We start from the raw sequence: 17,098 nt of genomic DNA, 5'->3' as shown, positions 1-17,098 counted from the left end.
ATCCTCTCTTGTTAAAAGCTTCTCTTCTAGGTCCCCTTGATATATCCTCGCTACTGCAAAGCAAGTTCTACTCACCACCTCAAAATAATATTCCCTGTTCAAAGCTGATTTCTTCCAAATTTCTTAAGCTCCAAAATAACATTTTTAGGTGGAATATAAAAACATGACAGAATAATCCTCCTCCACTGCCAATAACTCCTTAAGACTACAAATCTACCATTATCTTCTTCCTCCTCTTCTATCACTACTAGAACCGCTCTAGCAATCAGTAGTATTGCCACCATTTCCCTTGCCCCTAACACCCTGCTGAATGAACATCCTAAAATCTTTGTCAAATTCACATACTCATTTCTGTCAAAATGTATCCCCTGTAACACTGATATCTGCTCCATTTCCTAATTATAATTAAAAACAACTATTTTTCTCTATACCTGCACAGCCATTTACATGCCATGATAATATGGGTAGAGTAATCATTAAGACAGAAATCTATTACTCCAACCTATTGTACATGACATTTCTTTTGAATGCGTTTGAATGTGTATTTTCAACTTTTACCTTACATGATCATAGTAATGTTTAACAGCCTGACCTGTTATGCAGTTACTTCTCATCTCCTCTGAACTTATTCTCAAGACTTTTTGCTTCAATGAAAACAGTCAAATGAAAAACTAAATAGATTTTCAAAACTTGACATCCTATTTTAACTCAGAAATACACACAATGATGTACATTTAAAAAAAAAGTTTAAGCCTCCAAATTGCACCAAATCAACAGCTGCACTCACAAGCATGACTTATTCTGAAATTAAGTTGCTCATCTTAAGCGAGTGTAATAGTCTGTGTTCCCACTTGCACTAATTGCTATTTGTTCTTTTCTTTTATTCCCCTCCCAGATGTGGAGAACAGCTTGCATGCTTTCTATAAACATTTACATTTAGCCCTAAGAAAAAGGGTACTAGCTACATTTAAACAAGTAAAACTGTGTACTGTTACATTACATGCATGCTACTGGGAAGACTACTTATGTAACTTAATTCACTTGTCACGCTTTAAACTTCATGTATTTTTCAATGAACTGCTTGCCAATGTACCTTTAAATGTTAATTAAAATACACCTTCTACTCTTCTCTCAGGACAAAATGCTGAGCAGATCATGACTTGTAACCAAGAAAAAACAGTTGGCAATGTGAAAATAGACAGCTAGTAGCTTTGCAGGTGCATAAAGAAACTTTATAAACTTCAGACCTTTCAGTGTTAATTACTTGCACCTGCAGTACACATCACAGTAGATGTTTAATTTGTCACTCTTGCAATAGCCCTTAGTCTACATGGGTTGTTTTCCACCTAGGAAACTAGTCAACTTCAAAAAACTTTACCCTCCCCACCTTCACTCTGACTGTTGACTGGCTAATCCCAAGGAGGGAAATCAGCAGTCAGAGTGAACCTTTCTTCAGGACTTTCTTACCCATGGAATAAGAAAAAAAACTAACATCTTGAAATAACCAACTAATAACAACAATAAAACATAAAAAAACACAATCCTACTTTAAATATCCTGAGTACCACTATATACAAGGGTTGGGGGCTGGAGGGTGTGTACTGCTACTACATTTACTTACACAACTATACTACTTTATCATTCCCACTGCTGCAGTAGCCCTTAGGCTATATAGCTTGATTATCAAAGCCTATCCAACCTGGGAGGAGGAAGGATATGGATCTAGGAGCCCTTGAAGAATGACCCTAACAAAGTCAGACTTGGCCCTAGAAAATGAATCCAGTTTGTAATGGTTTGTAAAGACCATGTAGCTGCCTCTAAAATGCATCTAAAGTCTGCCCATTTCTAGAATCCTATGAAAGAAAACAAGGCTCGAGTGGAATATTCCTTGATACTGTCTGGAATGGATTTGCCATGATGAAAATAACAAAAAATAGCAGAGGACAACTACCTGGACATTGTCTATTTAAATACAGGATGTCCCCCTTTTGCCCCTTTGTAAGAAATAAATAGCTGATCAGCTTTTCTAAAGGGCATAGTTCTGTCAAGATAGTACCAGAGCTGCAAATTCACTTATAGAGTATGCAGAATCCTTTCTCCTTGGTTTTTAAGTTCTGGGTAGAAAACCGGAAGACTGATGGCTTGATTCAATTCAAACTCTGGAACCACTATAAGCATGAATGAGGGGTTTGTTCTTGGATACCCTATACCTGAGGAAAAATCAGATGGCATATACCCAGCATGAGAACTTGCAACTCATAGTCTTCTTATAAATATATCAATGATGAGTACAGTTTTCCAAGTCAGGAACTTAAATCAGCTTGATATGCAGGTTCTCTAGTATATAATTGCGACTCCAAGGAGGAGCAACCGGTTTATGAGGAGGTCTCAAGTATAAAACCCCTTTCATAGACTGTTTTACCGCAAACAGAGAAGAGGAAGATCCATGGGCATACATGTTGAAATGGCCGCAAAATTAATCTTTATAGAGAAATAAGCAAGGCCAGAGGAAAGTAATTCACAAAATTATGTCAGCACCAATGGTACAAAATCACTGATGGACCCATGGTTATTGGTGTGGCACCAACTAGAAAAAATCACTTCCACTTACTAACTTTGTATTTTCTAGTAGCATGCTGTCTTGCCTCTTTTAGTGCCTGCTACAGACCCTTGTGAAATAAATGCCTAAAAGGCAGTAAAACCTATCATCCAGACAGTCAGTTGAAGTTGATTGATATTGGAGTGTATCAAACTCCTCCTGTATTGTGTAAGTAGATCCAGTCTGTGAGGAAGCTTGTGATAACTGCCTTTGGCCAATTCCATCAGAAGGGAGAACAAGTGTTGCCTGGGGCAAAAGGGGGTTACCACAATGATTTTGAGATATTCTTTTGTATAATCAGAATTACCATGGATATTTGTGGAAAGTACTGGTTGCTTTTTCATTTTTTGCCTGTGGTTACGGGTATTCTCTTTAGCTGTCGGTGAAGAGTTTTTTTGTACATTACTTCTACCTACTTTATTTTCGCCGCCAGCACACGATGGATAATACTGTTGACATTGAACTTGACTATGTTCCAGGGACGAGGGAAGCAGTAGTGCACCTTGAAGATTTGCTACATCTACAGTCTAACCCTTTATTGACCTTGGATCTTTCGCAAGCTGAACACATTACTCCCGTGAATACGGAAGGTTTCAACATAGCTGATTTCAACGCCGTATCAAAAGCTCTAGAGGATGATATGTATAAACTACAAAGATACGCCTGGCAAAGGCAACATCTAGAGGCTTGTCTCCACTATTCCATCGTACCAAGAGGGATGCGGGTCATGTGCATGCCGTCTCACGGTGAGGCACATCCAGAACTCCTTAAAAAATGGCAGGATCTAAACCTAGATCTTGGACACAGGTACATTAGACTACTTCTTGATTACTTTTCTCCTTTAGAATTAGAGTTAAGAGATAAAGTAGATGTCAACTTTAAAGAACTTAGTAGCCGTTTTAAAGCGGACTATTGTACCCGCAGATTACGTAATATATGTTTACAAGTTAATGCCTTCAGCGAAAGACTGAAGGCAACAAAGATGCGTAAACTGCAAAGAGACTTCCAGGACTTTAAATTAAGGCAGGTATTTGTTTGGCCCAGAAACAATAATGCTACGCATAATGACATTGTTGGCTCTCGTGGCAACATAAAAAACATTCAACATTTTGTTTCTGCAGAAGAAACCTCAGCTGCAGATAATATCAGTGATACTTTGTTGCCAACAAATGCTAATCTGCATACTACTAGTTTGGAGGGAGCTAATACTAGTGTTGTTGCTCCTAATTTGACTGACACGCCCCCTCCGAACCAATTAGCCTTGACAAAAACTGTTATTAATCCAGGAGCCAGACCAAAAGATTCCACTGTTGTGGTTCCTTTGGATTCCTCGTCAAAAAACTCTTTACCATACCCAGTAAAGCAAAGGTTTCAGAACAGAGGACGGTCTGGTCGAGGCCCAAGGAAAAGGAAGCTATCTGTGGACAGCTTCCAATCCACCGGACGAATGACGAAAAAGTGACTGGTTTATTGTACAATTATTCCGACTATAGTTTTTCTGATGCTGAAATTTCTCTTTTGAACCGTGGCTTGAATTTTATTCCAGCCTGTTCGGACACACTCACTAATGTTTTAATTACTTTAAGAATGTTTTGTAGACGGGTAGCTTTAAAAGTTTTCTTTAAAGATAAATCTGTCTCAAACACTCATGATACATCCACGGTTTTTAAAAGAAAAAGTACTTTTATACCTCAGCTACCCCAATGTGTCGAATGTTTTTTGCATATTTGTGAGCAAGATTTTTATGAACTATTTTCCATTAAAGTGAAACCCACATATTTTAACCTTAATCTAGATGAATTTAATTCCTTAAAACATTTAAAACAGATTGACAAAATTTCCATTAAACCTGCTGATAAGGGAGGAGGTATTGTGGCACTGAATAGGGCTGACTATAATACTAACATGTGCATAATGCTCACTGATGAGTTGACTTACACTAAAATTGATTTATGCAGAATGATGACTATCATTAGAAGTGTACAAGATATATTCTATGACCTGCTCATCTGCAGGCAAATTAATGAAGATATGTATGGCTTTCTTTTGATTGATTATCCCACCATACCCATTATCAAAGGACTTCCGAAAATCCACAAAAATACCTTTCCCATCCCACTACGACCTATAGTATCAGGCGACCGCTGGATTACAGCACATGCTTCTTGTCTTGTAGAGTTTTTACTTAGACCAGTGGTGGATTCCTTTGATACTATTTTAAAAGATACCTATCACCTACTAGCGTGTTTGTCAGAAATATAACTGGATATTCAACACAATAATTATATCCTAATTACTTTAGATGTAAAGAACTTATTCACCTCAATTCCCAATGATTTGGGCATTGAGGCTATAAGAGATATTTTACAGTCTCATAACTCTTTTTCCAATGACAAGCAGCTACTGGTATGCCAATTATTGGACGTTATACTAAACAATAATGTTTTTATGTTTTTAAATGAATACTATTTGCAGAAATGGGGGGTGGCGATGGGTACGCCATGTGCAAACACCTATTCCAACCTGGTTGTTTTGGCCTGGGAACGTACTCATCTGTTCACCCACCGCTTGTTCACTCAGATAATTACCTACAAACGTTTTGTGGACGATATTTTTATTATATGGAAAGGTACAGAGTCAGACTTTATACAAATGTGGAATTATCTTGAGAGCACTTCCACGTTTTTACGCTTTACCATGGAATGCTCCAACAAATCTATTAATTTTTTAGATGTTACATTAACTATTAATGATGATGGTACCATAACTTCTACTATTTATCGTAAACCTACATGGAGGAATACACTTTTATCTTTTGACAGTATGCACCCTAGGTATGTTTTTCCTGGCATCCTTAAAAGCCAATTCATTAGATTAAAAAGACTTTGTAAAGATGCACATCAACTACAATTGGAAGCGAACAACCTAGAGTCATTATTCAAGGAGAGAGGCTATGATTCAGATTTAGTTACAAAAATCAGAAATAATGTAATTGGCACTAGATTAACCAGTTATCAGAACGTAACTACTACTGATAACAGATACTCCACACGATCTAAGGACTATGTACCCATAATACTAAATTTTTCAAGTATTAGTAATGACATCAAGAAAGTCTTTTATAATAACTGGAAATTACTTATGGTAGATCCTTTTGTTAAACAACTAGTAGGGAATAAACCATATTTTATGTTCACCAATAGTCTGAATCTTAAACAGTTACTGTGTAATGACAACATTAGTAGTGGTGGATTGAGCTTATCATCTATTAATAAGCAAGGTACATTTCCCTCCCATAATTGTAGGAGGTGCAGCTATATTTCAAAAGACATAGATTACAAACACCCCATCTTAAATTACAATTTTCATCCCAGGTTCTATGCCAACTGCTGCACTAAAAACCTTATTTATTTGGCTACATGCAAAAATTGCACATCGTTCTACATTGGTCTCACTAAAAGATGCCTGAAAGATAGAATTTATGGCCATCTCTATGACATTCGTAAGAATAATGAACTCAATGCCCTAGCCAAGCACCTTATGGAACAGCCACATCATGGCTTTGTATTTAGGGCATTAGAAATCGTTACGCCTGGCAAAAGAGGCGGAGATAATTCATTACTCCTAAGAAATAAGGAGTTAAAATGGATATTGAGATTGGCTGCACACATTTCTCCTGGCATCAATAACCAAGTTTCTATTAAACCAGTCCTGGAATCTAGATAAACTTTTTATACACAGTCTTATTAATGAACTATAGCCCAGACTTAACACCATGGTTATAAATATTCTGTCCTTCTTGTTTTCTTATTATGCATCCTGTTGAAAATTTTAATAAATTATTTAAATACACTTTTCATATATAAAGTTTTTTACAAAGTGTATACATCTGGTTTTAAATATGTGCATATTTATACTTTATTTATTCTATTATGTAAGGCATCACATCCCTCTCATTTGTCATATTTCAGTATTATACACAGCATCTTTCTTTATACATTCTATACCATTTATTAATCTATTTATTTATTTATTTATTTTCTGATTTATTCATTTATTTGTCTATTTACTTCATTCAAGTCCATATTTCATATACATTCTTATATTTATTCATACATTTATATCATATATTATATTACATATATACATGCATTTCATATTACACTATTCAATCTCGAATAAGATATGATTCATATTTTATTCATTTATATTTAATATGTATACACAATATTATTCTTACTGATTTAATGTTTAATATTTGTTAATGACTCGACCTAGGCTTTGATATCAGGTTTTAGAGTTTTTTATAAAATTTTTCTATTTATTTATTCATCAATTCATTTATTTATTTATTTATATATTGTTATACTTCACAACAAAATAATCTGCGTTGTAAGACATTATAATATATTACATATACAATATGCAATAAGTTTTATGTGTAAATTCCCGTTGCAGTTTATGTCATGTTAAATAAATATATATATTTTATATATTTTATAATATTTAGTACTTAAACATTCTAAATGTACTGAATGCTTTATGTGGGTTACCTGCTTTATGTTAGATTATTCACTTTATTTAGCTTCATTTAATCTAATTCTACTCTCAATGCTCATGAATATACTTGCCAACACTATTAATATAAAGATTTTCAGTATTTCGAAACTCATATTAAACAATGGTTTTTACGTGAATACTTCAGCATCATTTTTGTATTTAAGTCTTTTTAAAATGACTGTAATATCTATAAATACCTTTTAAAGTTGGTATTTTATATTATTCTTTAGTATATATTTTTTAAATTGATTAATTGGCTGAGTTGATTGTTTTATTTTGGCGCCTTTTTAGATGCATCATTATATAAATAGATGGTTAGAGTTTTATTTGTACTGTCTGAAGAAGCGTGGTGGTGACCACGCGAAAGCGCTCACAATAAACGTTTTATTCTCACATTTTGGATTTCTCGTTATTCTACGAAGTGGATTTATGGTTCCTGTTTGAATGAATTCCTTGCTTCTTGCAATTTGTGATTTAATGCTGATTGAACTAGCGGAAGCTGTTGCCTTTTAGTGCATTGTTGCTGAATTGTAGTGAGCTCTGGTTCACTTTGGACTCACTGCCTGTCTACTTTACTTCGTGGTGAGAGTACCTGGTTGCTTTTTCATATTTGTGGAAAGGGTTGACACTAAAAAGAGCATTTCCTTCTATGGAAATGAAAATGCATGTATATTCCAGACTTGCTTGCAAGCAGCCCTGAAGACAAATGTGCTTAGCTGTCTGCTTTAAAAAGAAGCAGACATCTATTCAAGGTGCTCCCCCAACTAAATCAATTCCAGGAAGATCCCCTCATTCAGTTTCCATTCAAGAGGGTCTGCCCTGGTAAAGCTTATCTTGTTTGCCCCTATGTTCTGCTCTGATGGAATGTAAAATACTTGGAAGGTTAAGGGAGTCTGAACAGCTAACTCCCAAGCAATCACTGCCAGCCCAGCCTGCATAGGTGGTAAGACCTTGTACTTCCTTGTTTGTTTATAAATGGTATGACTGTGGTATTGTCTGTAATCATTTAAAGAGGTCCTGGGGACCACATGTGATGGAGAGGTTTCAAGACATGGATCACAAACAACGTCTCTCAAGTTGATGTGCTTTGGTCAGACTGAAGTATACCAAAGGTACTACACATTTACACCTCCAGGAACCTCTCCCCAAGCAAAATCTCACAAATCTGTGGTGACAGATTGGTTTGGGGTCTGAGGAGAGAAGGGGATCATGGGTTCAGTTGAATGTGTTGTGTCGACCACTGCTGTTCTCTTTTAATAAAGGCCCAATCTGGAATTTGATACACCAGACAATGAAAATGCTGGGTCCATGAAATCATAATATATTTATCATGCATAATCTGTCCAGAAGTATGAAAATCAGAGAAGCCATGAATCCTAGGATCCTGAGAAATTAAGTCTGAACTTCACTGAAGTTCCAGAAACATTCCAGATGAAGATCCACCTTATCTTGCATTAAAAGGCCTTTTGAAAAGAAGAATCTATAAGACATCCCAGAAAAACAATCCTGCAAGACTGAGTCAAACAGGATTTTGCGATATTTATATATAGAGGCCAAGATTGGTCAAGAAAGACATAACCCAAGTTAATGACTCTTCACATCTGAATTAAGACTGCAAAGATAAGCAAGTCATGTAAACAAGAAAAGATGAGAATGCCATTCAGTTTGCAATAAGCTATGACCAGGGCTAGTAATTTTGTGAATAGATAAAGCAAAAGATAATGCAGATAACTTATGATGTGACCGACAAACACAAAACCCTAGAAATTCCCAGAAGCCTATCACTATGGGAATGTGGTAGGAAGCATATTTTATATCTAGCGTTACTGCGCAACTTATGTAAGGAATGAGAGGTAACTTTCTATGTAAAGTCAATATTGTGAACTTCGGAACTTTTATGTACAGATTTAGAAATGAAAGATCAAATACTGGTCTCCAACAGGCCTCTTACTTTGGTTACAGAAACATTCTGTAGTAAAAGCCTTTGCCCCTTTGAATTAAAGACATTGTTTTTATGACTCTCTAAGTGTGTAGAGACTAAAGAACCCGAGAAAAAAAATGATGTATGGTTCAGACAATGGAAAAGTATTCCCAATCTGTGACCCTCCTTCACCAATTGTAACATCAAAGAACATGTCAAGGACGAGTTTTGTGAACATATTTTTAGAGATATTGGGTGAGGGAAAGGAAGAGGGTAAGGAATGCTGGCATAGTCATTCTGTACTGTTAATCTGTCCCCTTTTCTGAAAGGCCTCTGTTTTTTTGTTGTTGTTACCTTCTGATCACTTCTTTTTTGCATTTTAGTTGCTAAAAAAAGACTGGCTTTGTTTATATGGCTTTTTGTAAAATGGGGAGGCCTACAAGATTTGTATTGGGGTACATGAAATATCTTGGAAACTCCCTGAATTAATTTCTCAATTTCATCATACTGTTTGAGAACTTGGATAGCAGAACAACAAAACAATACCTCCTTATCTAAAGCTGAATCCAAGATTTCAGACTTTACCTCACCAGCAAACTTTTGGTTACGTACACACGCATAATTGTATTTAGTTTGAGTGTTAAAAATTTTAAAAAAATGCAGAGCTTAATTTTCTTGCATCATTATTACTTACAATACAAAGTGCTGTTAACATGTTCAAAATGCAGTCCAGTTACCAGCAAAGGTAAATACATAAAAATAAAATCACATTTTACCTTTTCTGTCAACTTTCATTTGTGTAATTCCCTTCTTCTAAGAACTATGTTGCAAAAAGTAACCAGGAACAAATAATGTTGAATATAAACAAAATATCATATAAAATACTACATATCTCAGTTGTATAGCCAGCCCCAGGGGCTTAGAGGAATAAAGCCTTGGCTACAGCCCAGGTAATCACAGTTTGATTAGTGGCTCGGGCACTTGGCACAGTAGACAAGATGGGTGTGCCTATCCTAGGCAGGGATGAGGAGGCACAGCAAGGCACATACTGCCATAATCCCATGAAGGAGGGGAAGCATTACTCATGCATTTTGAGGTCAGGCTTTCAACCCACCAAGCCACTGTACGATTGTAGCCCTCACTAGTGAGGGCACTACAGCTCCATGCAGCGATGCAGGTTGCTCATCCCTTCACCAAGAGGGCTGGATTACGCCATTCAAATGTCCTCAGAGCTGGGATGCTAGCAAGGACTCCAACAGCCTTCCTTGCTGCCTGAATGGCAGTCTCTCTAGATGGCTCCCACTGCCTTGGTTCTGGGGACAGACTCCCTATCATGGGGAATGAATAAGTGGGAGTCCAGCTGGTGGTAGCTTGCTGGCTGGCAAGTATGGGGTAAAAAAGAATGCATATATCTTACAGCTATGCAAAAATAAATGCAAAACAAAAGTAGTGACCAGAGAGTATGGAAATTTATTTCAAGACAAATTTTGTATGTTGGGCCACAGTAAAACTTTTTTTCCTTCTACCGTGCCTGTCAGCTATCAAACCTTCTCCATTGGGCTAGGGCCCATTTATTCTCTCATGGTGCAGAGCCAACCCGAACCCTATAGAAGACAGACATCTGGAGGGACCATCATTCAAGCAGCCATGACAGTTGCTTTGTACCCTCAGAAGCATCCCAGCTATGATGGCATTTCAACTGGTCTTGTGTTTATTCATGGGCAGGGAGATGTACAGTCTGTGCCACTATGCAGTCCCACAATGACTTCTGCATGCAGATGCATGCTGCTGCACACCAGTTAACAAGGCTACTATCAAGCTGTGGATTAGTGATTTGAAAGCAGGATAACAGGCTGTAATCTGTACCGCTGTTCCTCCTCTGAGGGATCACAGCATTTTGTGGCCAGCTCTGCCACAACTTTCCACTCCCCTCAGGATGGGCACACCCATCTTAAACAGCTGGCATCAGCAGCCATATGAGCCATTGGTCAAACCTGGGTCACCTTGGCTACAGAGGCAAGGCTTTCTTAATCTGTGCCACTGGAACACTATCACAGTACAATATGAATATGTTTTCTTTTTCCAAAGGTTTCCTTCTATGAAAATGCTTTGAATTAAATAAACATCTATAAATCTGTTCTTACCTGTAGGGCACAATAGCAACTATGTAGATTGTCAAGTCTCGGAGAGAAAATAAATTCATCAAAGGCACCACCGATTGCCTAGCAAATTAAATGCAAACAAACATTAATTGATTTTAATCAAGGAAACAATTTTAAAACAAAGCTCCCAATATGAACAAAGAGACTGAACTTGCCAATATAGAAGTTTCACTAGGATCACTTTTAATAAATTAACTTCTGACACAAAGTTTATGGCATCAAAACTTGTTGAGCAGTTCTTATTTTTTGCAGCTGCAGCACATGAAGGAGTGTACATACAGACTTTAGGATTACAGCAGAAAGAATTACTTTGTTATATGAAAGGCACAAGTAACAGAGCAAACTGCAATCCCCACAGACATATGCACATAAATTCCATATGGCATTTCATGTGTCACATGAGTTAGCAATCAAACTGGAAGCACATGTAATCTAATTCATCTTACCAGCTGATTGACCCCCCTATCAGCAGTCACTGACTTTATCCAGTCTTTTCCTTGACCTCCATTTACTTTCTCGGGTATATGTGGGACAGGTGTAACTATATGGGGAGAAAGTAAACACTTACCAGTGCATAAAAGAAAATTTGACTGTTTTCCGATCCTCAGTGATGCCTGACTGGTTTTCAGAGCAAGAATGTTATGAATTCTCTTTCAGCTATCAAAAGTATGTTATAGCTTATCGGGCTACAGCAAATGAACATCCAAATGTCAGCTGACATCTGACAGAAGAACTATCAGTAAGTTCCATACGAAGGCCAACCTTCCATTACAGTCACTCATCCTTGGTCACATCAACTACTACGTATAATAAGAGAGGTATTACCAACTTCTCAGAATTTATTTTCCAATCAGCACCCAAAAGCTGCCCTCCAGCAAACCAGAGATCAGGAAACTGGAGTGGTGTAGTTAGATCTAATCATGGATTTCTTAGTACACAACAGCCTAAATTAAAAAGCAGGAAGACATTTTAGATTTGTTCAGATCTCCTTAAACAGTCGCTGTTTATTGTAGCATCATGAATGTTTAAATAAGCACATAAAATAAAAGACCCCCAAGCAGATTTAATACTAAGTGGCTCAGTTAAACAGATGAAATACAGCAGGTTCAGCCAACAGTGAAATGAAAAGATGGATTGAACTGACAAGGTCCCAAGTTAAATGAAAAGAAACTCTAATAAAAATGCTGTACGACTTTTATAAATGTAAAACAGCAAACCCTACAACAGCAGCTTGCTAATGTCTGCCTGAATTCTGGGCATACTCTCCATAACATAGTGGACTGTAAAGCCGCTGATGGAATCCCACGTGGTGGCATTACAAATGCAATGCAACTCGCACAAGATGTCTATAAAGTAAGTAAATTCTTGCAGTAAAATATACTCTGACTTGGCAGATAAGGTTTACTTCTGCTTCCTAACAGCAAAATAAGAGGCAGCTGGCAAGTAGTATTTACAGACACTTTAACTAGCAGTTGCCCTTGCCACTTGGAGAATTCAGCCATTAGTTTGAGGTATGTAGAAATTTGGATTCATGGTAATTTATTAAAGGTCTGTTCTCAGATGGAAAAATAAACAAAAAAAATCTGCTTAAAGTTACGTTCAGACATGTTTTTAAAGTTTTTTTTTTACAAGGGGCAAGTTCCCCTGCACCACTTAACTTATATATACCAATGCCATGCCACAGTTGCACAACAGTGGAGAAAGTACATCACCACATACTTGCTCAAAGTGGCTTTCAACTGATTAATCAGTGCTCATCAAAAAACACGTATTCCTAGAAATTCATGTCATGTTGTTGGAACTCAGTGGGTAACTGTTGCCTCTGTATTTAAAGGTAGAAAACCCCATACTGCTACAAAACGGATACATTTGTCGCTGAATTTAAATCTCAAAGAAATGCACTGCAGTTAGGAGATTGCTATGCACAAGATCACACTGACCACCAGCAAGAACTGTTAATCAGAACACTGCAAATTTGCATAAATATTTCTGTATCAAATACACTTGACAAAAGAAGTAAGAGTAAGTGCCTAGTAACATAGAGGAAAATGAAAAGCACCATGAAAAAGTTTACTCAAAATTGTGAAAATGCTTTATGGAAATGAACCAAAAAGAAGTGTGCTTATGATAAGCTTTAGATCATAAGGATTACCTCAACGAATATATTTTTACCACAGCATATAAACTAGCATGAAATCATCAGCAGGGTATGTCTTTTATTATGGTATAAATCAATTACCTTTTTTTTACAATTTCAGTGTTCAGTACCCTCTTAATATCAAAATAACCAATAATGTCTACTGTAATGGTCTTTTCACACAGTGGTTAGGGTAAGTGAAACTCAGGATTTTATCCTTCCAGCATCAATGAGTCAAGATGTCATACAATACTGTGGGCTCATCAGGTATATGAATGCTACGTATGGAAATCACATGCAAGTTCCATACATCAGTAGCCTTTCTCTGGACTCAGGAGAAGAAGGACTTCAGAGAAGACTTCAGACAAGACGAAGCAGATGAAAACTTTCCAAAAAACTCTAAGGAGCAATGGATTTACAACACTGCTTCAGACTGAAAAAAAGTAGATCCAGCCTGATTGAAGTTTGTGTGTGCAAAGACAAAGTACAGTTTTGTACCTACCATAAATGTAGATGTCCGATAGATATACAACTGCAGTCCTTACATATGGGTTGTCCTGCCTCAGGCAGCCCTTCGGTCGGCCGGATTCCAAAGTCTGGGTCCGGCGTCGGCTGATGTCGCCTCTTCCCCGACGTCAGAGCGGCTGGGGTATAAAAGCATCAGCCAACGCCATCTTCATCAGTGTTTCTTGCCCCAGATGCCAGGTGCCCTCCAAGGAAGGCTAAATTTAGAGACTGGATAAAAAATTCCAGACATACACAACAGTAATAAACAGATACACCATAACAGATATCCCCAGCTAATTTGAAAAAGGGAAGTGGACCCAAAAAGGAGAATTTACGGAGGGGTAGGAGGGAGGGAAAACCTGGCTGCAGTTGTATATCTATCGGATATCTACATTTATGGTAGGTACAAAACTGTACTATGTCCTTCAAGAATGCAACTGCAGTCCTTACATATGGGTTGAATACCATAGCCAAGCTGGGGGTGGTAGGCTCTAAGATAAAGATGGTGTAGCTAAAATGCCCTGCAGGACTGCCGAAGCAAAGCCTGCTCGGGATCTGGAATATAAAGGCAGGTTGTAGTGCTTGGAAAATGTATGCACGGAGCTCCATGTAGCAGCTTCTAGAATGTCCTTTGTAGCCACCCCTCTTAGAAAGGCTGCGGAGGTGGCTATAGCTCTGGTGGAGTGTGGCCTGATATTGGCTGGCACACCTTTTCCATGAAAAGAATAAAAGAATCTGATGCAGTGTCCAATCCATTTTGAAATGGTTTGTTTGGAAATTGCCTTTCCTTGTACTCCAGCAGCGTAAGCTACAAATAGTTGGTCAGACTTTCTGTTGGCTTTTGTTCTGTCCAAGTAGTAGCGCAATTGTCTGTGTATGTCCAAAGTGTGCAGCAGCTTTTCTCCTTTATTTTGAGGATTGGGAAAGAAGGTAGGCAGGTGAATTGCTTGGTTTAGAGACACCCTGGATATCACTTTTGGCATGAATGAGGGATTGGTTCTTAAAGAAACTCTGTCCTGATGAAAAAAGAGAAATGGAGGTACTGCCATGAGGGCCTGTATCTCCGAGACTCTTCTTGCTGAGGTAATTGCCAACAGGAAAACTGTTTTCCAGGAGAGAAATTGCAATTCTGAAGATGCTGCTGGCTCAAAAGGAGGAAGAGTTAATTTTTCCAACACGAAGTTGAGGTCCCATGCAGGCACTGGTGGTTTTCTGGGAGATTTGATATTCTTTATCCCTCTTAGAAACTGTCTTAGCAAAGGATGTGAAAACACAGGTGGATCACTGTTGTATTTTGCTGAAATTGCTGAAGCGTGTATTTTTATGGAAGAATATGAAAGGCCTTTATGTAGCATTTCTGCCAAGTATTCTAGTATCTGTGGGATGCTCATTACTGATGCATCCTGACCCTTGTTGGCATTCCAGATGTTGAATCTCTTCCATTTGGCTGAATAAGTTTTTCTGGTGGAAGGTCTGCGTGCTTCCAGTAAGATCTCTTGAACTTCCTTGGAGAGAGAGAGATATGGGGAGAAGTCATGGAACCCTCCAAGCTGCCAGCTGCAATGTTTGCAAGTTGGGATGAACCGTCCTGTAATTGTGCTGAGTCAAAAGCAGAGGCCATTGAGGCAGGGGCCACGGCTTGGTGTGAGTTATGCTCCTTAGTAATGGACACCAGTGCTGTCTTGGCCATCTGGAGCTATCAAAATGCCTTTCAGTTGTTCTGCTTTGATCTTCAGTAACACCTTGGTCATTAATGGTAGAGGTGGGAATGTATAGATTGTTAGAGAGTTCCAGCTGAAGGAGAGAGCATCCATTCTCCAGGCTTGAGGATGGTGTGTCCTCGAGCAGAACTTCTTCAGATGATGACTGAGGTGTGAGGCAAAGAGATCTATGTCCGGCCTCCCCCATGCATGAGTTATTTGTGAAAAAATGTCTGGATGCAACATCCATTTGTGCGGGTCCAAGATGTTTCTGCTTAGACTGTCCGCCAGAACATTGTCTTTGCCTGGAACAAACTGGGATTGCAACTGTATGTTCAGTTTCAGGGACTTTTCCCAAAGAGTCATTGTTAGCCTGCAGAGGGGGTAAGAATGAGTGCCTCCCACTGCCAACATCTCTTTTTGATTGATGTATAGATGCACTTCCCGGGGTGCTCATTGCCCTTGAATGCATCTGCCCTCCATGTGTGCCCCCCATCCATGATCTGAGGCGTCTGTTGTAATGGTTTGGCTTGTTTGAGGTTTGTTGAAAGACATGCCTTTGTTTAGCTGGCTTGCTTGAGCCCACCACAAAAATTCCTTTTGTAGACATGGAATGAGTGGAATAATTGCTTCTAAGTTGTGGCTGTGTTGAGACCATAAACTTTTTAGGTACCATTGTAGTTTTCTCATGTGTAGTATTGCCAGTGGAATCAGAAGAATGCAAGATGCCATGAAACCCAGGGCCTGCAGGATTTTCCTTGCAGTCATCTGGGTGTGCTTTGCTAGGCTTTTGAAGTAATCTGGTAATTGTTCTTGTTTCTCTTCTGTGAGGAAAGCCATTTGTGAGTTTGTGTCCAGTTTGGCTCCTAGAAAAATTATTTGTTGGGATGGCAGTAATCTTGATTTTTGAATGTTGACTGTGTATCCCCAAAGCCTGTAGTAAGTGAATGACATAGTTCAAGTTTCTTATCAAGGCTTGCTTGCTGTCCGCTTGTATAAGGCAGCCGTCCAGGTAAGGGTATATTTGTATCCCCTGGAGTCTGCAGTGTGCAATTACTGATGCCAGGCATTTCGTGAATACTCTGGGCGCAGTAGATAAGCCAAAAGGCAATGCTGAGAATTGATAATGCTCTGACCCTGCAAGAAATCTGAGGTATCTTCTGCAACTGTGTCTGATTGGGACATGCAGGTATGCCTCCTTGAGGTCCAGAGTAACCAGCCAAGACCCCTTGCCCAGCATGGGAAGAAGTTGCTGTAGCATCAGCATTTTGAATTTTGGCACGAGAAAAGTGTTTAGAGCGGACAAGTCTAGTATAGGTCTCCATTGCTTTTCTTTTCTTGGAACAAGGAACAGTCTTGAGTAGAATCCCTGGCCTTGTTCCTGAGGAGGAACCTTTTCTATTGCTTTGATTTGTAGCAGCTTTGAAACTTGTATGAGTGCCTCTGCCCTTTGATTTTGTGGCAGGTTTGGCATGCCTTGTCTTGTTGGTAAGGTATGTAAGTGGAACCTGT

The 17,098-nt window shown here is 38.4% G+C and overlaps 1 protein-coding gene across 1 annotated transcript in view; it reads right to left on the bottom strand.

Annotated features, from left to right (window-relative positions):
* The window catches only part of LOC122805613 (aspartyl aminopeptidase), a 1,034,351-nt gene that overhangs the window by 393,014 nt on the left and 624,239 nt on the right, over window positions 1-17,098 (bottom strand). Inside the window, exon 9 of the mRNA XM_044075861.1 lies at window positions 11,225-11,302. Within this exon, the coding sequence (XP_043931796.1) occupies window positions 11,225-11,302 (78 nt within the window). The remainder of the gene's footprint in view (window positions 1-11,224; window positions 11,303-17,098) is intronic.

Source organism: Protopterus annectens, chromosome 6.part1 (genome assembly GCF_019279795.1).
Source record: "Protopterus annectens isolate FY-2018-M chromosome 6.part1, PAN1.0, whole genome shotgun sequence".
Classification (NCBI taxonomy): domain Eukaryota; kingdom Metazoa; phylum Chordata; order Ceratodontiformes; family Protopteridae; genus Protopterus; species Protopterus annectens.
This window is presented reverse-complemented; position numbering and strand designations above follow the sequence as displayed.